Below are 26,166 nucleotides of genomic sequence, written 5' to 3'. Positions count from 1 at the left end.
ACTATGGGTGTAGAATCAGAACAAATAAATCCCAATGACGCATGTAAATGAGGTTCATTGTGCTAAACCAGGTTGAGCTTCAAGCATCCTGTGTGTTGCTCCTTTGAGGAAAAGCTTCATCAGCATCTTAATAGGGATGGTCTCTGCAGGGAGGTGGATTCTGTTAAGTGTAAGGATGAGCGGATATTAAAGTCTCCAACTATTATTGTAGAATCGTCTATTTCTCTCTTCAATTCTATCACTTTTTGCTCCATATATTTTGATGGTCTGTCATTAAATGCATACATGTTTAAAATTGTCATGGCTTCTTGCTATATTGAAGCTTTTATTAATATATAACTTCCTTGTCTCTTGTAACCCTTTTGGATTTAAAGTGATTTTATCTGATATTAGTATAGCCACTCCTGCTCTCTTTTGGTTATTATTTGCATGGAATATCTTTTTTTCCATCCTTTCATTTTCAGTGTATTTGTTTCTTTGCATCTAAAGTGAGCTTCTTGTAGACAGCATATATTTGGATGATGTTTTTACCCATTCTGTCAATCTCTGTCTTTTGATTGGATAGTTTAATTCATTTACATTTAAAGTAATTGCTGATAAGAAGGGACTTACCTCTGTCATTTCGCTATTTGTTTTCTACATGACTTAGTTTCTTGTCCCTCATTTCCTGCATTTTTCTTATTTTGTGTGTAGCTGATATTTTATAGTGAAATGCCAAAATCCTTTGTCATTTCCTTTTGTATATATTCTCCCATCCAAGTACTAATCAGGCCCAACAGTGCTTAGCTTCCAAGATCAGACGCATTCAGGGTGGTATGGTCGTAGACGCCTTTTGTGTATATTCTATAGCTATTTTCTTTGTGGTTACCGTGGGGATTACATTTAATGCCCTAGTTATAACACTCTAATTTGAATTGATACAAGCTTCAACAACATACAAAAATCTGCTCCTTTACAGCTGTCCCCACCCCTTTCAGTTGTGGATGTCACACAATTACATCTTTCTACTTTGCGTGCCCCAAAACACAAACTAGTAGTAATTCTTTTAAATGTATTAGTCTCTTAAATCATGTAGAAACCAAAAAGTGGAGTTGTTATAATACTAGCTTTTATAATTGCCCATGTTATTTATCTTTATTTCTTCATACAGCTTCAAGTTATTGCCTAGTGTATTTTCATTTCACCTTGCAGGACTCCCTTGAGCGTTTTTTTGCAAGACAGGTCTAGTGGTACCAAACACTTTCAGCTTTTGTTTTTCTGAGAATGGCTTAACTTCTCCCTTACTTTTGAAGGACAGTTTTTCCAGATATAGGATTCTTGGTTGCTGATTTTTTGTTGTTGAAAACCAGACATTTGGATTTAAAAATGGGGTAACTCTGGATATCAGATTCTCCCCCTTCCCAGTTTGCTAGTTTTTGGTTTTGTTATCATTGTTTTATTGCTGTAGGCTATCTCTGTGCCAAGGATCAACCTGAAGTGTAAACATAGGTCTTCTCAGGGCTTTTCTGAGCCTGTATCTTTCCCTGGCATGTACAGTCACTTTCTAATGATCGCCCTGCTTTTGAATGTCCTAGTCTTTAATATCTGGCTCCCAAAAAGGAAAACAAAAACTATGAAGGGGCAAGGATGCCGGCTCTTTAAATCCCCCAGAAGTCACATCAGCTGGAGGGTGAAAGGCTTGCAACAATGGTGGGAAGTGCTGCAACAATGACCACCTGCCTTTTGCACCTCTGTGATGAGAAGCGGCAATCAGTGATCAGAGCACAGATCGCCCTGGATTGGAGGACAGGGTCCTTTTTGTCCATTCTGGTTGCTGCAAGCTGTGTGCAAGCTGCCCCAGGAACACATGCACAGCTGCCTGCCACATGGTGAGGGACAGGGAATGGGTAGCTGCTACTGTGGTAAGAGCTGAAACTGACCAAAATTCACCATCCAAACCTTCTCCTGGAAGTTGTAAGCCTTCCAGTCTATTCAATAGATTCCAGAGTTCCAAAATAGTTACATCAGACAAATTCTGCCAGTGCGATTGTTGTGTAGGTGGGGAGACAGATTTCCTGTTGCCTCTTATTCCACCATCTTCCCAGAATCTCCCTGGCACATTCACTCTTGGGTCTCCTGCCTACTCCCCCGTGCCCTATCACATGTACTTATGTATGACCTCCAGTTTCCATGCTCCAGCCCCTACTTGGGTGTCAGACCACTGAAGAGATCGTGAACTCTGCTCATCAGTGGCCACTGGCCAAATGTTAGGATTCATCAGTACAGGAGATCCAGGGACCCACCTCTTCAAATTTCTCAACTCCTCACCTTTTTGCAATCATGGATCCTTTCACATTTTCACCTAATTTGCTACCCATGTGATCCAAATCCCAAGAAAAAGAGAGGGATCTTCATGATGTTTGTGCATGTATACACATATGTGTGGATATACAAGTACAACAGCAAAATGTAATTTTAAGTGAAATCCTATTGACAAATTTCCCCACACTCTCCGAGTTAACTACAAACAACAGGATTGCTTGAAAGATTCTTGGCAAAACTTAAATCCCCAAGAACCTGAACAAGGAAAACTAGCCCGAGCACATATGCTTGGTGCCTCTGAGCCGGAGCAGGTCCTCCAACCATCACTAGTGGAGAGAAGTGGTGACATTTAGCCTCCCACCTCTCCTCTCACTGCCCCTCACCCTCTGAATGATGTTGGTTTCCTTGTGGACTAATTAACACTGGGTTGATGTGGAAGTGCGGGGAGGTTGCAGGCCCCTTCACCCAGAAGAGAACTTGACAGGGCTGCTGGCCCAGGCCTGTGTAAGGACGGGTTCCCCCTGGTGCTCCTCCCCCACCTTACAGGGGGAGTGGGTGGCCCTTACAGTCGTGGCTGCCCAATTCCAATTCCTCACTCGCCTGTGAGTTCCCAGAGGAAATGCAAACAAATCAGACCACACTTGGCTGCTGGCCAACGAATCTTTGAACTTCTTCAATAAAGTCTCTAAAACTTTGGTTCTGACCCAAATCTTTTGCTCCAGCATTAATACGGCTGGACCTCAAGTCTTTCTGTTTAGGGAAACAGTGTGTCTGTGGCATTTGAATAAGGATGTTTATTTCAGAAATGGTTCCCTGAGTTCTACCAGGTTCTATAATAAGCTCACTGCTCACCTTCAGCCTTCAAACCTTCCCAGATATCTAGTGTGTTTACCTACACCCCTCACAGCGGTTGTTGGGTGTATTTACTTGTGAATGTGCCTAACTGTCTTCTTTGTAAGCCCCTAATTGTGCGTTGTAAAAGGGCCTAGAGGTTGCTGAGTTTCCACTGAAACCAGGACGAGAAAGAACAAACTCTCCAGCAGAAGGCATTTGAAAGGTACTGGTCACTGGTATTCACTATGCAAAACGGTCCTGGAGCTACCACCACTACAATTTTATTTTTTTAATTTAAATAATTGGTGAGATATAAAGTGCAGTGTTTTTTCTTTTAGACTAAATGGTACATTAGTTTTATTTTTTCATTCCCTATTTGTTGCTGCTTACTTCCAAAGCAGATTATATGACAGAAACCTGCTCTCCAAAGCCACATCTCCTGCCCTTGTAACCAGAAGTCTCGGGAGGAGGGAGAACCAAGTGTTCCAGACCTAGGCATTCCTCTTAGTCCCAAATCAATACCCTCACCACCTTCCCTTCCACACTTTCCTGAAAACAATATTACCGAGTCCACTTTGAGCCTCTGAGCGGCAGTCTAGAGGAAGTCAGTGGCCAGCAAACCACTAAGCAGTAGTTTCTTAATCTACCCTATCACCAATTACGTATACAACAACACAGACGTTCGAACAGCAGCCAAATCCTCCCAAGTGTGTCTCGCTGGCTACTAGAACCTCCTTAACCTGAAATCTGCCTGCTCCAAACCTGCAGCAGATCTGGGAGTGAAAGACATCACGAAAGTCTCCCCGAGAGTCCCAAACAGCTGGAAAAGTAACTGGGAGCAAAACAGGATACCAGACTCAAGGAAAGAGGAGAACAAAAGCTCATACCCTCGGCACATTTTTTCAGAAAACTGGAGTGAGCAATAATTGCTAATCCATTTCCATAACTGCTCTCTTAATTAACACCTTCGTAGAGTCAGGCCGGAACTGTTCATTTTCACCTGAATGACTTTTGGTGACAATAGATGGGAACCAACTCCATTTCAGAATTAATTTTCTTTTATGGCGCACTTCCAGACGCGTCACAGGACATGGAGCATTGTAAAATAGTATTTTTTGTTACTCTGAAGTGCCAGTTTAAATTTACGTGTACATAAATGTGCCGCGTCTGTATTTTAGGACCCCACCAAATCGGTTACAGAGATGGACACCATTAACCCAAGGACAAAAGAGGTTCCAGAGAGGCCTGCTCCTTGCATTCCCTATTTAGGCATCCTCTTTCTAGACTGGTGGCAATACACATATCATCTCCCCACTGCCCCCCCTCAAATGGTTTACTTAGCCACGCATAAAATGATTTCATATTCTATCATAATATTTGTGGATTAAATGTGATACTTGATCTTGTTTTGTTCTGTTTTCATTTTTTTCTTACCACCATATTCATATATTTACATGGAAACTTCTAAAATTGGCCAGAGCTCTGTTACAGCAGGCAAGTTATGAGAGCAGACGAAATAACATATTCATTAGATATTTATGATGTTGTAACTTTCTAAAATGCTATGAAGTCAACTCCTCATATGAAGATAATATTGCCAGTGCTGGTATTTATGGCAAGTCATAAATGAACATGTGGGATGTCTATGTTGGGTAATGGCTGCTTTTAGGGCTTTGGAAGAATTCCCTCACTGTAGGTCACTTTGACATCACTCCCCCCTATACAGAATTTCTGGATGGCAGTTTAAGAGGAGGCTGATCCTGGAGGGAGGCAGCCAAGGCTGCATGTAAAGAAAGGGGTGCGGTTATTGTCACAGGCCCAGGGAAAGAGTGGTTTCTGTTGTTCTCAGGTTGTATAGCCTGTCCTATCTTGGCTGCCCTGAGGCAGTTGGGGATTCACAAAGCTGTGCATTTGCTTCTGATTCTTTCCTCACCTCCTCCTTCCTCTGCTTCTATCCTTGTTCTTGTTCTCCTTACAAGAACTAGAGCCTGACTGCTTTGGAGCTCAAACACAATGACAGAGATACAGAAAACCCAGCAAAGGATGGCTCACTATCCCTCAGTGGATTACTATAATGGGGTAAAGTGAGCAACGTTAATCACCTAAGGATTATAGCAAAAAGCAAATAGGGGAGAGGTCTGAATCAACCAAGTTTCAGTTAGGAAAACAGAAATCACTTCCAGACATTTCAAACAGAATTTAGTTCAGGGAATTGATTACCAAGTGGATGAAAGAGCTGAGAAGCCTAAACGAGTACAATAATACAACCCAGAGATCAGCAATAACCACGAACCCAAATTCCACCAACGCTTAGGGCTGGGGGACCAAGAAAGGAGGCAATGTTACTTGCTCTCAGGAGCCAGAGCATCCAGTTCGAAAAAAACTTCGAGTTCCTACCTCCTCTTCCACTTAATCCTTTTGCTCAGGACTCCCAGCCTGGGGGGCAAATATTTCTTTACAGATTACTTAAAAGGTTAAAGAAAGCCATGGTACCTATGATATTCCATCCAGATCCCATTAGGCATCAAAGAAATGTTGAGTCCTTTCAGGTCTTTGAATAAACATAAAGGAGAGATAATAACATACACATGGTATTAATAATCCTTTATATAAATATATAAAAATAGATCCTTTACACAAACAGAAAGGATTTTATCAACCCTTGACCCTGCCCTACCCTCCCACAGCCGGTGCGCTCCCACAGTCCTGCAGACGTAGGGAGACCACATATTACGGTTTGCCAGGGACGAATGTAATATACACTTGCTGCTGTCCTGGCGCCCATCTTTTCAATGTATGTCCTGGAATTTTCATCTTTTAATGAAGTATTATTAAGAGGTAAAACTATAAATCTCTTACAAGGAAATATAGGTGAAAAACCTGCATGACCTTGGATACAACATCAAATGTACAAGCAATCAAACAAAAAAATAGATAAACTGAACTTCATCAAAATTAAAAACATTTGTGCTTTCAAAGGATACTATTAAGAAAGTGAAAAGACAACCCATGGAAAGAGGAAAATATCTGCCAATGGTGTATCTGATAAGGATCTAGTATCCAGAATATATAAAGAACTCAACTAAATAAAACAAGTAACCCAATTTAAAAATAGAGGATTAATAGATATTTCTCCAGAGAAGATGTGATGTTGAACACATGAAAAGATGCTCAACACCCTTAGAATTAGGGAAATGCAATCAAAACCACAATGAGGTATCACTTCACCTACTAGGATAGATGTAATAAAAATAACAGACAATACCAAGTGTTGCTGAGGCGTAGAGAAATTTGAACCCTCATATATTGCTCCAGAGGTCATTTCCCTCTGTTTTTCAGTACGGGGGCCAGGGAGAACCAAGGAAAACCTGGTGTGACGACTGGCACTTGCCCCTCTCCTCTCTGGGCTTCTGGAACTGGCAACCACGCCCCCTGGACCAGACAGTAAAATCTCACATGTGGCATCAGACAGCTGGCCCCACCCCTGGTAGAGACACGCACCCCCTGGACTCCAGTCCTACAGCCCTGGGCCGGCTCCCAGCACCCTGGACAGGAGCTGCTGGTTTGATGATTCTATATTATGCCCTGTTGGGAGAAGTCAGGGAACATTAGGTGAGAAACTTCATATTCAGAGAGTCTCAAGTTGATGTAGCTGAAATGATTCATTAATTTAAAAAAGATGTTTCACGTATGTAAATAATCATTTCAAACGTGTATTTCATTAAATAATAATATATGCATATGTGTGTATGTGTACGTATGCTGGATTAATCTGCTTATCACTCATTTTTGGTGATATAAAAATGTTCTAATACAAAATACACACGCACAAAAAAATACCAGTGAATAATCAATCGTTAATGACTAAATTGGTGAAAATAGTTTTACTCTGGAGTCACAATTACCTGCTTCAATTAAATAAAATAATCACAGCATTATTTAACTCCTTGACCCAACTGCTAAATTAATCTAAAATAAAAACAAATTACTGTAATTTTTCAATTTTCTTTAGACTATCTGGATTTACAGCATTCAGAATGGCTTCAAATCTGGAAGTAACTAAGAAAAGAAAACACAAAATGTGTCTCTCCAGTAGAAAAAGAAGAACCCTCCGGTGACAGGCTTGTCAATCTGCTCACAGAAGTTATGGCCCCTCGAATTGGCAGAATTCTCAAAGGGCCAGCTGCTCCTCACCAAAGACAAGAGGTGTGGAAGAAAAAAAAGGAAAAATGAAATAAGAAAATAAGCAGAGGTTACTCAAAAGCGGTCATAAAGTCCCAGTCTAAGTACTAACTCTACTACTAGATATCTGTGTGACCTCAGGCAAGTCACGTCAGCTCTCTGAGCCTCAGTTTCTTCATCAATAAGATGGGAAAATAATATCCGTATTCAGGGGTTTGGGAAAATTAAGCACATGACAGTGTTTGAACAGCTTCTGACCCAGTGGTATTCAATAAACGTTTCCTTGTTTTTGTAATGACAAATTATAGTAGATAAATTATATTAAGAGGTAAGGCTTGAGAGATACTTGCAAGCTGGGAACCACCCAATGTGAGGGAGGTTGATATTTTAAATCAACTATGTACTCCTTAAGTCAGGACAAATAGGTTTCATTTTAAGTGGCTAACTCAGACTAACTTGTAATGGATGCCTGAAATGCTATGGTAGGAAGGATTCTGAAGATGAGCCTTGGATCTAGGGGTAGGAGGGATATGGTAGATTGCAATGTATGCTCTGATCTCAGAAGAGGAACGAATAGCATGTGCCATTCCTGAACTATATATGCACAAAGGACACACCTGCCATGACTCTGGTAGCCAACTTCACAAGAGAAACTCAGACAAGCAATAGTATTTCTTAAACCAAAAAATAATTTAGTAGAAAATCACTTCATTAAAAAAAAAAAATCAAACGAAAACAGCAATACTGATAAAAATCCATGGCATTACAAGGTCAACTTGAAACCAAAGAGGTTGGGAAGGAAACTCTGTCGGACAACCCAGGAGCTGACAACATTTTTAACATAATTTTCATGTTCATGGAAGGAAACTTGAAGAAACAACAGCCCTCTCTCCTGCTCCCCCTCACCCAAAACCCTACTATAATGCACAAACGAGTAGTTCAAAGTCCACAGTATTCTCCCACAAAGAACACTCCCAAATACCACCCTCAATGGAAGGGAGAGTTCAGGTCAGACTAGCCGACTAGAGTTCTTAGCCTGGGGCTGCTCCAACAAAGGCCTGTGCCCGCCTGGCCTGTCTGGCAGTCTATTGATACGTGACTTCACAGACTTCATTCTGATGGGAAGATTTACGAAATCCTCTTCTACTCCACTCTGCCTTCTTAGTTATCACCTAGCTGCCACAATAAGGGGTTCTTCCTTTTGATTCTAACCGTACTCCCTAACTATAGGTTCACTATCTTTAATAACCTGGACAAACCTAAAACTTACAGAGAAGGGTTCAGTATCGACAGAGTGATACAAGCATCTTCCTTCCCAATTCTATACTGGATTTGATCAAGTGCCTCGGGAATTCCTAGAATAAGGTAGGAATGTGAAATTAAACCTGGTTAGGGCACTACCTCTTTTGGCCAAGAGTAACAAGGTCCGGATTTACCCTCCTGCCTTAAACAACTAGGAAACTGGAGAAATTATATGAAATCATGGTTTTTTTCAGACATTGAAAAATAACCAGTACAGGACTGATTTCCCTGAGAGAAGGGAAATGAAAACAAGGCAAGCCCCGTGATTAACCCAGCTTACTGCCAGGGTATAAGACAGGGAGAAAAAACTCTAAGAGTTCACAGAGGCCAGGATAGCTGGAACTGGGGATGAAAATAGTTTGTTTCCATTAGCCAGAGTGCCCTCACGATGCTCACAAGGGTACTGCCTCAGTGAGGATAAATTAACACTAAAGACTACTCTGGAGCAAGCAAAATAAAGCTTTAAGGCAGCTTGAAAGAATCAAACTGATTCCAAGTAACTTAAATGTGCACCAAAACAAATCCCAACACTGTGTAAAAGAATACAGTAAAATCCAGCACCCAACAAGGTAAAATTCAGTGTCTGACATCTAGTAAAAATTACCAGGCATGCAAAAAGACAGGAAAATATGACTAATAACCAGGAGAAAATGCAATGAACAAAAACAGACACAGGCCCAACAGTGTAATGGCTACTAGCACTCTGGACTCTGAAACAGACACACAGATGACAGAGCTGCTGGAATTATCCAACAAAGACATTATAACAGCTACTAAAAATACACTCCATATGTTTAAGAAAGTAGAAGAAAACATGAGCATGACGAATATATTGAATATATTAAAGCTCCAAATAGAACCTCTAGAAATGAGAAATATATCTGAACTGAAAAATACATTAATAGTAGTTTAGACAAAGATAAATTAGATATAGAAAAAAGACAAAGACAAGAACAAATAGATTCTAAATTCTTCCATTAGTAGAGGAAAATTCTTCCTTTTAAGAAGATATAATTTTCTCTGCATTGCCGTTAAGTTTAAGGATAATGGATTTAATGTTAGGGTTAGCCGTAAGGGACAGAAGAATCATTGCTTGTGTTTTCTAGATTTGATCTTTGTAGGACTATAAATTGAGATCTTGATTGAACATTAGATCCAAGATAGTGCTGTCCAGTAGAAATATAATGCAGTCACATATGTAAATTTAAATTTTGTAGTAGGCACATTAAAAATGAAAAGAAACAGGTAAAATTAATATTAATATTTTTAGTCTAATATAGCCAAAGCATTAAAATTTCAGTACCATTAATATTTAAAATTTTACATTTTTTGTACTAAATCTTTGAAATCCAGTGTTTATTTCACACTTAGAATACATCTCATTTCACAATAATCCCATAAATTCAGTATTACTATTATCCCCATTATACAGATGGGAAACTGGGGCACAGAGTATTTAAGTAATTTGCCCAAAGGCATAAATTAGTAATAGATGGAGCCAGGAATCAAAATTTGACAATCTGACATCAGAGTCCTTGTATCCTACTCAATTTTGCTACCTCTCCAAGCAGTTTCTCCTCAGTATGTTGCCCTATTCTGGAAAGGAACAATAATCAGTCAGTTTCAAGAGTTCATAGGGGCTAGAATACTTTAGATCTTAGTGTGCTTTGCACTCATTCCCTGTGAATTGTGCAAAACCCTGTCCAGCTTCAGATGCTAAACTCAAGTTGACTGTGCCTTCCAGAGACCAGCTGGCTATTTCAGAGTTATGCTGTTCTCAGGTCTATTAGACAACGGTTCCTTCCCTTTGCTTCCTCCTGCAGAGACGCAAATACTACGTACATATTTTGACCAGTGACCTGTCCCCACCTGCTTGTATTTTGGAGCTCACGGAGTTACCTTGTCACTTAGTTTTGTTGCAAAAATTGTAGGTGGGTTTTTGGTTTTACTATCTAGTTTTTCTGCCCATTTTCATGTAGAGATTCAGGGAAATTCAAACACTAAGCCTGCCACTGCCACCATCTCCACAGGACTTGTTTTATATTCACACAAGACTCCTTCCCTGGACCTACCCAGTATTTCCAAACAATGCCATTACTTACCTTCCAAACATTCAATAGATAATTACTTGTAATCAATTTCAATTGCAGAAAGGAGTATGGGGAAAACAATCCCAAACAATCCCACTGAGGAACCGTGGGGTGAGACATCTAAAACAGTAGTTCTCAAACTTGGCTGTGCATTGTAATTACCCATGGAGTTTAAAAACTGCTGAAGCCTGGGTGCCACCCCTGAAGAGATTCTGATTTAATATTCTAGGGTGTTTGGATTTTATAAAGGTCTCCAGTCTAACAGACAGTATAGTGATAATAGTTAGTAATACTTAAAAATGCAGTATTATATACTTAAAATCAAGATCTTAAGTGTTCTCACAACACACAAAAAGTAACTATGAGGTGATGGACGTGTTCATTAACTTGATTGTGGTAATCACTTCACAATGTATATGAATATTAAATCATGTTGTACACCTTTAAAAAATCACATTGTACAACCTAAATACAAACAATTTTTATTCATTAGCTGATGTTTTTCCCATACCACCAAGCAATTCTCTAGTTCTCGACAGACACACACTAGGTGTCCTACATATAAACTCAATCCTGACACTATCTACCTGGAGATAGCATCAGATCTCCCAAGTTAAAGGCTCTGTTCCACAAGACTACCCCCATTTCAGATGCCAATCGCAAGTCCAGGTTGTCACCTATGCTTCTGACCAACCAGCAATAGATCAGAGGGTCCCACAACCCCCTTCTCAGGTTCAGTTAATTTGCTAGAGTGGCTCACAGAATTCAGAGAAACATTTACTTAGACTGACCAGTTTATTATAAAGGATATCATAAAAGATACAGAAGAGGTACATGGGGTGAGGAACAGAAGGGTGCTGAGTACAGGAACTTCTGTCCCCACGGAACTGGGGTGCATCACTCTCCCAGGATGTAGATGCCGTCACCAACATGGAAGCTCATCAAATCCCACTGTTCAAGAGTTTTTATAGAGCCTAATCCCCAGCCCCCAAACCTTCCCCTTCCCTGAGGTCAGTGGGTGGGGCTGAAAGTTCCAACTCTCCAATCACTTGGTCTTTATAGTGACCAACCCCATTCTGAGGCTATGTCACTTCATTAACATAAACTCAGGTGTGCTCCATCCAACAGGCTCCTTATGAGACATAAAAGATACTCATATTACTTCTGCAGATAAAGATTGGTCCAACTGTAGGTTCAAATCATTTCATCTTCCCCATAGCTCACAATAATTCATCTATTTAACACCATCAACCATTAATCAGTCAACTCAGATGAAAAAATAAATTCTTATACCTTGATATCTAGCATCAATGGGGACCAGCTTGTTCCTATTACTGGTTTTGCCCTTATCTTCATTAAATTATGTGGTAGCGATTCAGACCAAATGCTTCTCCCTAAGAATATATATGCCTTGCCTCTGTTTCTACTTGTTACATAATATAAGAGGTGCAGGAGATGTACAATTAAACAGATTTCTAATTGCTTTTCTCTCACCAAAATACAAATAACCTCTGGGCTCTAGTCTCTATCCATTTGGCTCATGTCCTGCCAGATCCCATTAGGGAAAAATTTCCTGAGGTCAGCCATTTAGTCACATTGGCAATTTAATGTTTTGGGGAAGGAAAAGTACTCAGCCACTTAGGAAAATAGTTTAAAATAACTAAAGGAAATTTATTCCTTCCTTTGGAACAAAGCCCACAATCAAGCTGCAACCACTTACAAGGACCCACTATTTTTCCAGCACTATAGGTGCTCCAGGAAACTCATGGTGTTTTCCATCATCTGTACTTTCCCTACACCCAGGCCCATCTTCTCTGTATATAGGCCACAATCTTTAAGTCCTGGGGTTGTCTGGGAGCCATTTTTTGGGTACCCTCCTCTCTTGGATCCATGTACCTACCACAGTTTTCCCGTGTGATGCAAATGAAAGACGTTTCCTTTTAAATAACCCCTTTTCCTGCTGCTTTATCCCAGAGGGCCTTGTTCTTTCCCAACTTTCCTGATGCTACTGACCTTATTCATGTCAACAGTTGTCTCTCCCATTATCATAGTGCTCACTTTTCTAAAGAAACGGGTGATGCTAATTTAGCTGGTAAATATGCCTTATGGTGGTATTCATTAGCTCCCTATCTTTAACTTTAGCTTCACTGATCAAATATCTAATGCTTTCTGTCCCAGCACAAGTTCTTCTAGACCAGTACAACTTTGTGAACATCTGCCATAATTTAGAAAAGTCCCTCTCGTCCAAGTCACAATTTCTATCCATAATCACATTGCGTTTGCAGACAGATGTCTTCAGTGGCATGGCAAGTTCTCACAGGACTTAGCCTTCAGCTGGTAAGGGTCTCATCAAGTGATCATGTCTCCTTTCTCCCATCCGGTACATACTTGCACAAGCTATTTTCACCAGAATGTTTTTCCACTGACTTATATCTATAAACCAGATCAGACCACTTTATTTCTGGGAGAGCCAAAGTATTACTAAAATCAATCCCTGGATATTGTTTGGTTTCAGATTACTTACTTTGAGGGGACAGAACTCTTTAGTCATTTGTTCAACAAACCAAGTGCCTATTACTGAGTGCCTATTATGTACCAGGCAAAAGGGACATTAAAATATACAGATGGTTCCTAACCATAAAAAACTCAAGTCTCTCATTACACACACCCATAAACAAGTAACTTTCATACAATTGCTTCCACTACACATTCTAGCCAGCAAGAGGCATAACTCAGTCAGATTTCAAAGCTATTTCTGCTCTAGCTTTGTGTTTTAGGATACACACTGCAGAGATGACCGGGAGATTCCCAGTCTTTGGTCACTAAGCCTCCATCTGACTTACCACGTTTCTTGCATCTTGAGGCAGCTGTAAGGAGAGGGCATTATAGAAACAGAACACTCTGGAATGCTCTGGTCAGGCCAGAATGAAAGCAAGGGATATGGACAGGTACCTGAGGATCAATTCATACTCTAACATGTCTGAAGCCCAAAAGTTCTCTCTGAACATAATACAAAAACAGCAATAGCCTTATCTTTAATAACCAGTTAAACTAGATTCTTATGGACCATAATGAGGAAATTACTCTTTATCCCATTCCAATTTCTTCTGCTCTTTTTAGCTAATGCTTATCAAATTACTGAATACTACTACTTATTATTCAGCTATTTAGATAATAAAAAAATATATAGACCAAAGAACAGTATAGATCACTTTGTGTTTATTACATGTTTAACTGAATTGTTTCAAATTACAGAATTCAACTCCAAAATAAGGTCATTAATGTCTGTTAAGTTATTATTCACTAGCATTTTTCCCTCCTAAAACACCTTAAAGACATGTGCATGGGTTCAGTGCACTTCAGTGGCTCACAATCATAAGACAAAGATGACATTTATCCATAAAAATTAAGACAAATCGCTCAACATTTTAAAATATTATTGACATGAAATAAAATAAAGAAAAAAATAAAATACTGCGTTTTTACCACAACTGTTTTGGTAGATAGAATATTGTTTAAAATAGTGCTCCTCTGCAGAGCATATGCTGTGGTTGGCATGCTTGGCACACAAGCACTTGGGAACTGCTCAGCCTCCATCTGCAGTTGTTTTAGAAGGACCCTTATTCGGGACCCACTTTCCCCTGAGCTTGATCCTTCCTCCACCTGGTCTTAAAACTTTTCTGTCTTCCCTTTATTCTCCCCAGACTCACGCTTGCTGCCACCTGCACTCTCCACAAGATGCCTGGCCCAGGACTCACACAGCTGAGTACACACATCCGCCATAGCTCTTATTCCAGATGTTGCTCCTTCATTTGACTAAATTATGACTATAAAGTAAGAAGATGATCTACGAACAGTAGTCATTCTCCTTACTTTATAGTCACAATGCAAAAAAAAGTTGGTGATGTCTGATTTAGAACTTGAAACACTGAATTAGTTTAGGCAGAATATGTACTGACTGCTCTGAAGTTCTTTAAAATCTTTCCTACTATTGTTGTTTTTAAAACCATAAAAATATAGAAATCCTGTCACCCTACTTTTTATTTAGAGTTCAGATAGAACAAAAGTGACACCATGTTCCCTTTGGCAGACCCCAAATCATGCTCCCAGCCCTAACCTACTATTACACGTCTCCCACCACCAGATAGCTCTGTAGTTCAGGCATGTCTCTCATGACAACAGCTGCTGCCACTCATGTACACCCTTGTAACAAAGCAGTAGCCCACTGTAATCTCTCCCAGATACTATGCCCCTGCTTGCTGGGCACCTCACATCCACTGCTCCAGCCTCAATGGCCACGCAAACACATGGAAGTAAGGCTATAAAGATCCGGGAGCACCTCCTCTGCCACACGCTGCGTTCCTCTGACAAGTGAAAGGGTGCTTCCTATCTCTTTGCCAGACTAACAGCAGAATCAGGTGGGGGTACTGCTGACACAGGTAGGAACAGAGGAAGCTGATGAGTCAAGCCACCAGTGTCCACCACACCCCCAGAGATGGCACATTCCCTTCACCATAACACCACTGGGAGCTTCAGGATGAATCTCATCTTCTATTCCAAAGGAGAAACCTACACAGGAAATTCGTCACTTTACCCTGCTCTTAGAGCAAGGTTTCACTGTATTTTTAAAAGCATGAAATTAATAAGGTATTACATTTTTTAAATGAATAACTTAAACATTAATTAAAAAAAACACTGTTTTGTTTTTAGGGAGGAATATGCTAGACACAAATGACTAATGAAATCTATCAGCTCTGGAGAAATCAGCTTAGCATCTTTCAGATCAGCTATGATTAATGAGATAACCTAAAAACAGAATTCCACATCTGGGTGATAAACAATACCAATTAACCAGAGTATTTACTGCAATGATTTAAAACTATATTACCTGAATAGTCTCCATGGTGAAGTATCAGAAAAAGTGAAATATTTCCACAGCACCATAAGGTTTCATAAAATAGAATTTCAGCTTTTAATGTTAATGTACAATCTCAAGATTCTGGTCCATCATTCATATTTGTCTGATAATAGTTCTGACAGCGGCCATATAGGCACAACCATACATGAAAATGATATATTTTACTGAAGAAGCTGTATGGTATACTACGTCACTGTTTTGGTTGCATCCACTGAGTGTTAGTGGATTCACAGGCCAGGAAAAATGGTTTTGCCATTTATACTCTAATCATAAATTTTAACTTGCCAAAAGAACCAAAGTGGTAACTAAGATATTTGCCATAACTAAAAAAGTCCTTTTATATCTGTTTGCTTTAGTACTGCGTGCTCTTGTGGGTTTTGTTTCTGTATGATAGTATTTTGTAAATGGTTCTGAGTTTTTAACATAAGGATAGAGTTACTCAATTTTAAAAATAAATGCAAGTGGAAAACAGACAAATTTTGTAGCCAAATTATCTGCCATTATGTATAACAAGTTATCTATAATAAAACCTGTATCACAGATTGGATCCTCCAATATCCAGCATGCTCATGGATCTCTTGAACTTAGTGTATGCTGTGCCAACTTAGTTCAACACTGATGTAAGCAAAATATACCTGAAATACTAACTTGCCTACCAAAGAGCATACGCTGCATTCCAAAGCCAAATATGAATTAGGTTTGGGAGTATCAATTCCATGTCACCCCGCCATTAATGCAGAGAACTCAGACTTGGCTTTACTGCAAATCTGCTAGCACTAGAGTAAATTTGCTATAAAATTACTTATAACAAAATAAATATTTTCAGTCCCTCTACACTAAGTGATATATAAATCATTAGTAGTTTGTAACATTAGCTTAGGTCACTCTTTGAGACCCAAACATACTGTACAATCCTGAGTAAAAGGTTAGAGATACAGTTTCTTGATGATTTTCTTGACCAGGAATCATAAAGAAAACACATAACACCACAACTTGTAATAATCCCCATTTTCCTTAAAAGTACCAAGAGTTCTTTTTACTTTGGTAAATAAATTTATCTGTGTAAACCATTTACTTTGATGGAGTAAAATATAAGCAGAGCTTCTGCTAGGAGCCCTCCATCACCTTTTGACACTGATACAGTAAATAGTCAGGCAGAGGGGAGCAGGAGGACCTGAACCACAGGGCCAATACGTCACCATGAACTCGGAAATGCAGCAAGCAGGGGCTGGACGGGAGCAGCTGACAAGCCAACAGCCCTTCAGTGCCTACAACAAAACAAAAATTAAAAATTCTTTAAGTCCAAAGAACTTCAACAGACATTTCTCCAAAGAAGATATACAAAGGGCCAATAAGCACATGAAAACATATTCAATATGACTAATCATTAAGGAAATGCAACTCAAAACCACAATGAAATACTTCTTCACACCATTAGGATGGCAGTTACCAAAATAAATAAACAAATAACAAGTGTTGGTGAAGATGTGGAGAAATTAGAACCCTGGTGCATTGCTGGTAAGAATGTAAATGGTACAGGTGCTGTGGAAAATGATTTGACAGTTTCTCCAAAACTTAGATACAGAATTACCACATGTTCCAACAATTCTACTCCTGAGCATATGACCAAAAGAATTAAAAGTAGGGATTTGAACACAGACATGTGTGCACCCATATTCACAGCAGCATTACTTACAACAGTCAAACAGTGGAAACAAGCCAAGTGTCCAATAGACGAATGGATACGTAAGTGTCGTATATTCATACAATAGAATAGTGCTCAGGCTTAAAAAGGAACTTTTGGCACATGCTACATGGACGAACCTTTACGGCATTATGCTAAGTGAAATAAGCCAGTCACAAAAGGACAAATATTGTATGATTTCACTTATAGGCGGTACCTAGAGTAGTCAAATTCATAGAGAAGGAACACAGAATGGTGGTTGCCAGAGGCTGGAAAGGGAGGGGAAATGGGGAGTTAGTATTTAATGGATACAGTTTTAGTTAAAGAGGAGGAAAAAGTTCAGGAGTCCATGGTGATGGTTGCGTAACAACACGAATGTACTTAATGCAACTGACCTGTACACTTAAAAATGGTTAACATGGTGAATTCTGTTATGTATATTTTACCACAAAAAAAATCTTTAATAAAGTCTAAAGAACAGATTCATCTGAAAGATACTTTTAACAGGAAATATGGCGCTAAGAAATCTGACACTTATAAGAGCTGATTTGTGTTTTGACTGTGAAAAAGCCCTTATAAACAGTTTTGCCTTTTCATAACTCTACGAACCTATAATGTCAACAACATGAAGTCTCAGTTTCTGCTGCAGGGTCTTTAGGGCAGAAGGCAGAGCAGCTTGAGATTCTGACATTTTTACATTTTGCTTCACATCATTTGCGAAGGATAACCAGAGTTTGCCAAAGTCTTCAGTTGAGATTTTTAATGGCCTGGAAATAATTTTTAAAATTAGATTAATGTCAAAAAGAATGAAATTATTCTAAACAAATAAATATAAATTTCAAATGACGCATGGGAATAAAACAATCATTGTAAATCTGGGTCCCACAAAACTTATGTTTTTAAACCTAGTATGATTAAAATGCTGACCACCATCCTCTAACCTGATGAAAATAATCAAAGGAGATGATATTAAAGTGCCAATATCTTTTCAACAAATCACCCAGTTCTCTCTTTTTCTGAGATTTAGTGATTTCATTAAATTTTACAAAGTAATTTCATGAATCATTCAAATATAATACGAAACGTACACTTTGCATTTGGGGATAATGAGACACTCTATCAAAGTCATGTACAAGAGTATGAATACGAAGACCCAGTACTTTAAGTAATTTATACCAATAGAAAGGATTTTAGTAAAAGTGTTTTAAAAATGGTTCATGAGACTGAAGATTAAATAGTTAACATGGGTATCTTGGGGTGGGATTAAAGCGAACTTTCATATTGTACTTATATTTTTCGATAGCATTTGAATTTTTATAAGTATGCATTGATTTTATAATTAGGAAAAATATTTTTAAAGATACAGCGGATTTTATTAATACACACAAAAGAACTGTTGTGTTATGTATATTGTGCTTCTTCCGGTTAAAAATGCTCACCATAGGATATACCTTCATAGTCACAGAATGTAAGTTTTTTGAAGGCTGGATTCTATCTTATATAGCTACACAGGCATAAATACTCTTTGACAGATTGACAGACATGTTCTTACTAAAAGACTTTAAAGCGTAGGCAAAAATTATAATATAACACAAGTGGATGTGTGGAGATTAAAACAATTTTACAGATAATCACTGGTATTCTGCATTCTTGGTTCAGGTGGCTTTCATTTTAAAAAATGTTTGACTACAGTACAAAATATTTATAACACTAACTGAGAGCAGAAAAGTTAGAAGGTCATTTGCGATTATTCTGGTAACACTGCACAGTGTCTAGTATAATGCTAAACACTTACTGTACGTCTAATAAAAGTTTAATAACTTTGTTGAGTAATTCTCTGGCAGCTCTCTAAAGCTTAATGAACAGATTTTATGAAAGAATTAATCAAATCAATGAAATACAAATGAGAGAAACTTTAAACACTTAAAAAAAAAAAAGCCATGCACAATCTCTAAAAGTTATTTCAGTTTAAGCATTACTTTAATATTAGTGTCTCTCAGAAGTTTTCCAAGATCACTAACCAATCCCAACCTAAATCAGGTCCCAAACCATAACCAGTCATTGTACCACTTCCTTTGTCTTCATAGCACAAATCACAATTATACTCATATACGCATTTGTATGATTGTTCAATGTCTCCTCCCTAGACCGGACACTCTCTAAAGGTAGGAACTGTGTCTACTTTTGAATTGTTCTACTCCCTAGCACCTAGGATAGTGCTTCTGTCCACAGAAGAGGCCTGATAAATATCTGCTGACTGAATAAATAACCTGAATTAACATTCCAGAAAATATTTACCTAATGAAATCTAATAGTGATAAGTTTATTGAAAATTCAAGCTGAACTGCATGACTGTCCATCATTTGATAATTTATAAAACCAGAAAGATTCCCTTCTGTAAAAGGTTTTTCCATCTGCACACTATACTGAAAGTTTCTGGTGCTCTCTGCTTCTATTACAGGCAAGCAGCATCCAGGTTGCTCGGTGACCTGTAAATAAAGTAATGACAGTATTGAAGACCGGATCAACACAGACTATCACATGAATACCAATTTTCTATTTAAGTGGTATAAAAGCAAACTATTGTGAAATGTTAATAAACCACATTATGAAGACGACTGACAACTTAAGTTGAGAAACACTCACTAGCACACATAATTAAGAATAGTACACAGGTCAAAATTATGTAACAAATGGCATTACAATGAAAACCTCTGTATAATTTAAGAACCAAAAAAATTATTAAACTCTAGTTTTGTGGCTCTTAATCCTGGCTGGCACCAGATTTTTAAAGCTAGGAGAGTTAAACATATATACACAGGGTACCAAAAATATGTATAACCATTTTAAAAAAGGAAAACTGTATTAAAATCATAATACTCACTATATACCAATAACAAAAGACGAATAAAAGTCATGTTTGACTTCTGAAATTACAAGAGGTGCTCACAGTGGTTACCATCAGCATCCAGACACCTCTGATCACGGCGAATTACTGCTTGAGCAACGGTGACCAAGGTGTTAACATCTCTTAAAATGTGTATACATTTTTTTGGCACCCCCAGTGTGTGTACACACACACACACACACACACACACGTGTCTTCCCTTCTCATTCTCCACCTTTACTTGAGGTCTGGTGATAAAGCTCAGGCAACCGGATTGGGTTTTGTGTTTTGTTTTTTTAAATTCCACAGGTGATTCTAATGCATATCTAAAGTCGGGAACTTCTGCCCTGGTCAGGCCCAGGTAATATCCTGTTCAACAGATTCTAGCTCATAGAAGAAACTGGGTCAGTTTTGTGGAATACTGATCTACTGATCAAATCTCATTATGACTCCACCAAGAACATGCCTATAATAATTCAATTAACATATTTCAAAAAAATCACAATGGCAGTCGAAGTTAGGGAAAAAAAGAACTGATGCCTAAGCACTCAGTATAATGCAAAGGCACACATGCTTTTAATATCTTCACTTTAAACATGAGGAAACTAAGGCACAAAGCAGTTATATAACTTGACCATGTAACACAGCTAAGAAACAGTAGAAGCAAGATTCAAAGCCAAGCAGTCTGAGCCAAGAGCCTATATTCTTAACCGCTGTGCTCTACTGAAACTCGTTATATTTACAGCCTACTCCAATACAATCTTTATTATGTGTCCATGTCTCTCTTAAATAATTCACTTCTACTCAAAATATAATAAAAAATCTGTCACATCTTTTACTTATTTTGCTAAAGAGGAAAGAAGAATACGGAAACAATGGATAAACCATCAGACAAGTCAACAGCAGAGACAGTAAATAAGCATTGTCCATTTAAGGAAGAAATAATGAACCATTCATTGGCTTACCTTGAAATTTTCTGCAGGAGCAATTTCTAAGTTAGCACTTTTCAGTTCTGAACCACTCTTATTAGAAATTGAGCAGACCATCAATAAACAATCATCTTTCCAAATTTTGTAAGAAGACACTGACACAGTTTCATTGTTACAGACCTCCATAAGATCTGAATGCACGTGTTCAGTAGTTTCTTCCAGCAAAGAAGAAGCTAAAGAGATTTCACTGGCAACTGAGGCTGCTGTGGATGGAGGCGGGTGAAAAACTTCCATGTTGTTATCAGCAAACAATGAAGGTGTAGACAGCCTGCAATTTGAGTTTTTTTCAACCAAGGGCAGTTCTGTGAGTGACTCAGAATCCAAAAGTTCTGAATTGAGAGTGCATTTCTTTAATTCTTTGTCTTCTCTACCCTGCAAATTATCCAAATAATAATCTTCTTCATAAGTCACATTTGATGAAGAACTAAAGGAAGGACAAGTCGTATTATGAGCACTGGTTGTTTCTCCACTTTTGGTTTCCTTAACTTTCGATTTCCTTTTAAACTTGTGAGAGACGGTATCTGCTTTTCCTAGCTGTGAAAATGAAACATCATAATAATATAAAAAGAAATCATTCTAGTCATGGGTTTCAAACATTTTTCTATAATTTCAAGTGAGCAATTTACTAACTTGCTCAAGTTCTATCTATAAAGCATGGATTTAAAAAGAATCAGAGATGAACAAAATGTTAAAGCCCTGAAATTCTGACAGCTACAGAACTTTGAACTATTAACTAAATCTTATTTCTCATTAAAAACACATAAAATCAGAAAAAGAAATAAGGTTAAAAAGTCAAATATGAACAATCCTAAAAACTTGGCAGATTTCAGAATACTAGAGTACAGAATTGCACAAATTAAAAAAAATGAGAAACCTAGTCAATTTTTGGGTCCCTAGAGTCACCTAGGGACCCAAATACAAGAAGTCACTCAAATACAAGAATGGCTCAACTCTGATTCAGTTATCCATAATAATCATGATTTCATGGTCTGCTAAACAGGGAAGAAAAACTGATTTTACCTCAAGAATCAACTGGCAGTGGCTGACAGGAGCACACAGCAAGAAAGAATTCTGTAACTGACCAGTGATGTTCGCTACAAGCTCGAGATGGGAACAGCAACTTGCCATTGTTGAGCTAACCCTCCTGAGGAGTGGCCTGCCAATCTGTGCCCCACAAAGTCTATCTAGAATCAGTGCAGGAGATCAGCACTACTCGACGTCCAAGTTCATGCCTCCATCCTCGGGGGGGTGAGGGGGGGGGCTGTCACTATGTGGTCACCCTTCGCATGATTCTAGTTAACCAGAATTCTACTTCCCTCTCACTCCCTAAATTCCCCACATCTCTTCCAATTCTCAGCAGAAGAGTCTGTCTCCTGCCTTTCCATTTAGAAGTCATCAAAAAAGAACTAACACTGTATTAACACAAAAACAGGGGAGGGAGTGGGGGAAGCACTTCCATTCAAGTAGCCCTGGGACTTGAATTAGACATACAGTAGTCCACCATTATCTGTGGTTTTGCTTTCTATGGTTTCAGTTACCTGCGGTCAACCGCAATCCAAAAATATTATATGGAAAATTCCAGAAATAACAATTCGTACGTTTAAATTACACACTGTTCTCAGTAGTGTGATGAAATCTCTCTGTCCCACTCTCCATCCTGGGACATGAATCATCCCTTCATCCAGCGTCTCCATGCTGTGTCTGATACCTGCCCATTAGTCACTTAGTAGCCATCTGGGTTATCACCTGGACTGTCCTGGTATCGCAGTGCTTGTATTCAAGTCACCCTTATTTTACTTAATGATGGCCCCAAAGCGCAAGAGTAGTGATGCTGGCAATTTGGATATGCCAAAGAAAAGCGTAAAGTGCTTCCTTCATGTGAAAAGATGAAAGTTCTCGACTTAATAAGAAAAAAATAATATGCCGAGGTTGCTAAGAACAAATCTTCTATCCATGAAACTGTGGAGAAGGAAAAAGAAATTCATGCTCGTTTTGCTGTCACAACTCAAACTACAAAAGTTATAGCCACAGTGTGTGATACACGCTTAGTGAAGATGGAAAAGGCATTAAATTCAGGATGGAAGACACGAAGCAGAAAACATATTTTGATTGATGGCAACACGTTGCACCAGAAAGCACTGAGCCTAAACGAAGACTTCAATTCTGTAAGGGATCACCTGAAGCGAGTGACACCAAGCAATTTACTGCAAGTAAAGGATGGTTTTACAAATTCAGGAATAGGTTTGGCATTTTTTCATCTCACACCATCACAAGCAGGGTGAGTACAGCACAATAAGATATTTCCAACAGACCACATTCACATAACTTTTATTATAGTATATTGTTACAATTGTTCTATCTTATTAATTATTATTGTTAATCTCTTACAGTGCCTAATTTATAAATTAGATTTTATCATAGGTATGTATGTATGGGGAAAAAAAGTGTATATATATATATATATGGTTCAATACGCAGTTTCGGGCATCTGCTGGGGTTCTTGGAACACATCCCCCCCAGATAAGGGAAGACTACTGTATATTAGACTGCTCAATATTGTTCCTCAGGTCACTGATGATGCTCTAAGTTTTTTCATGTTTTTTTTTTGTTTTGTCTTTTCTTTCTGTGTTTCAGTTTTTATTATTTTGTCTTCAAGTTTAATGATCTTTTCCTTTGCTCTAATCTCCTATTAATGAGAAGCTAAATAAGCCAGAAGACACAGGAGTGACATCTTTGTTAAAATACTTAAACAAAAGAAACAGTTAACCTAGAATTCATTTCCCAGAGAAAATGTCTTTTAAAAATGAAGATGAAATAAAAGGTGAAGGGGGGAAAAAAGGAAAAAAAATCCTAGATTCTTGACACAGCGAACGATGTAAAAAAAGTTAACTAAAAATGGATCACAGACCTAAAATAAAACTAATTAAAGTAAAATGCATCAATATAGCCTTGATCTATGTAACTGAGAGCCTTAAACAAACATTTTTCTGAGAGCCTTAAAGAAAAACTGGCAGGGAATAGGACTGCCAGAGAAAAGCAGTTACAAAAGGAGTCATGCTGCAGATGGAGCACATCCACTCAGTGCCAATCCTGTCTGCTCTGCCCCAGTGACGGAGGAAAAGTTGTGGATGAGGAGTGACAGGACTCATGCTAATTTCACGTAATCACTTGCTTCCCCTCCGTTCTGCATAATGCCATCTGAGTTACAAACAGTTCCTCACAGAACTCAGGGTCCCTTAAAACTGGGAAATATACTCCTTTTTCCTTTTTAAAACTATTCTAGTGATAGCTGAGGGGAAAAGAAAAGTATAAGGGGTAACCTAAAAAGGATTTAGCATAACATAAATAGAAGAACATGGTCATTACATTGATTTTAAGATGACCACAAAGGCTGATAATTAATTTGTCCCCCTGAATGTTCTCCTGAGGAAGAATCTGATAGCTGTGCACTTTGTTGAGAAGGCAGGAATCCTTTAACCTCAGCAATGATGGGTGCGTTCTGACCTTGACGCAATCTGATCGGGGTGTACTCTGACCACTAAGAACATACCCCAACAGAGCCAGAGCAGCCACTGGTACCCTTGCCACAGCCTGTTGGAACAACTTAAAGATCCAAATCAATTACTCTGCTGTTGAACTGATAATATTGAGTGAGACAGCATTAAGATACATTACTTATTAATACTTTAAGGTTGAATTTGGGGTTTTTTAGGAGGGAAAATCAAGTCTAACAGAAATAGGATCTGGAAAAGAGAGAAAGATAGGCAAAGGGTGTAGCCTAGTCTGGTCTAGTGTTGATAGGGATGGAGGGAAAATTCCCCCAAGGGAGAAGGAGGCGGAAAGAGCTAGGATGATGTAAAAGTGACGACCACGTAGCTCTAATCACAAGTGTGCACGAGGTAGGTTCATCGGCCCACCAAACGGGATCTGACATGGAATTCTCACAGGCTAAAAAAGAGCATTTGAAACAGTTTTCATTTTTATATAATTCCTTTCAGTCTCAAAACATTTTTAAGTTATAGACAAGGCGTAAATAAAATGGTATATTCTGTTTTTAATATATACTTTTTTATTTTATAATACAATATATAATTTTTAATGGCTGAATAATATTTTGAGCTAATATAATTTATGTACCAATTCTCCAAACTGATTCCTGTTTCACTATTAAAAATACCATCTTGAGAAGTACTTTTTCCATAGACACATCAATATTGTTGAACTATTATTATTGACAATATTTCCATCAAGCCCTTTCCCATTGAGAGCTGTCCTCCACCCACGGGGGTGAAACTACCCATGGCCATATTTGTGACTTTATTTGGACCCTGACCCTTGCCCAGCTGACTGGACGTAGAGAACACCTGACTCAGGCTGAGCTAATTAGATTTTCTTTTTCAGGAATACAAAAGGCGTGTCATTGGCGGCACCCTGGAGCTGGGGAAACCATTTCTCACCATGTGTATAGATGACGGCCACGAACTTACATGGCGCCAGTTTCTTTTGTACAAAACAGGGGACACAGATTCTCAGAGGAATATAACTGACTACTTACCAAATTGATTGTACTTCCTGATCCTAGTCCAACAAATAATGATGATGCCAGCAGCTGCTTTTCTTTTTCTTCTTTAGATTGGGCAAGAACTTGAGATTGATCCTTTTTTGGTATAGTTTGATCTACATTCTCCACGACTCCACTCTCTTGGGGAACAGGCAGAACTTCAGTTTCATCACCAGTTTTGCTTTCCTTCTTGGGGAGATAGCCCTCTTTCCCCCACAATTTCTTTATGCCTTCCAGCTTCAAGCTATTTGTCCTACGGAGATTGATAATGAAATCAACTCAACTTAAATAATTGTGTTACTTTCCTGAAGCATTTTTAAAAAACACATCATTGCCGTTGCCTTTTAGAAACAGTTTTCATGTTGTATTTTACATGCCAGAAGTAAAACCTAGATCTCTAGATTTTATTTTAGTTACA

At 38.6% G+C, this 26,166-nt stretch overlaps 1 protein-coding gene across 2 annotated transcripts in view; it reads right to left on the bottom strand.

Annotated features, from left to right (window-relative positions):
* The window catches only part of AP4E1 (adaptor related protein complex 4 subunit epsilon 1), a 66,640-nt gene continuing 40,474 nt past the window's right edge, over nt 1-26,166 (bottom strand). The window contains exons 17-22 of one of the 2 annotated variants that reach the window (XM_074327746.2): nt 25,743-26,001; nt 21,164-21,721; nt 19,610-19,800; nt 17,921-18,078; nt 16,753-16,895; nt 1-160 (exon numbers count right to left, since the gene is read on the bottom strand). In XM_074327746.2, the coding sequence (XP_074183847.2) occupies nt 128-160; nt 16,753-16,895; nt 17,921-18,078; nt 19,610-19,800; nt 21,164-21,721; nt 25,743-26,001 (1,342 nt within the window). In that variant the 3' untranslated portion in view covers nt 1-127. Of the gene's footprint in view, nt 161-13,906; nt 16,896-17,920; nt 18,079-19,609; nt 19,801-21,163; nt 21,722-25,742; nt 26,002-26,166 lie in introns of those variants that run through there. The other variant, XM_019730653.3, reaches the window with a different exon arrangement.

Source organism: Rhinolophus sinicus, chromosome 3 (assembly GCF_057876585.1).
Source record: "Rhinolophus sinicus isolate RSI-liver-muscle chromosome 3, RSI-T2T, whole genome shotgun sequence".
Lineage (NCBI taxonomy): Eukaryota > Metazoa > Chordata > Mammalia > Chiroptera > Rhinolophidae > Rhinolophus > Rhinolophus sinicus.
The sequence above is the reverse complement of the archived record's forward strand: the minus strand, read 5'-3'. Positions and strand labels throughout refer to the sequence as shown.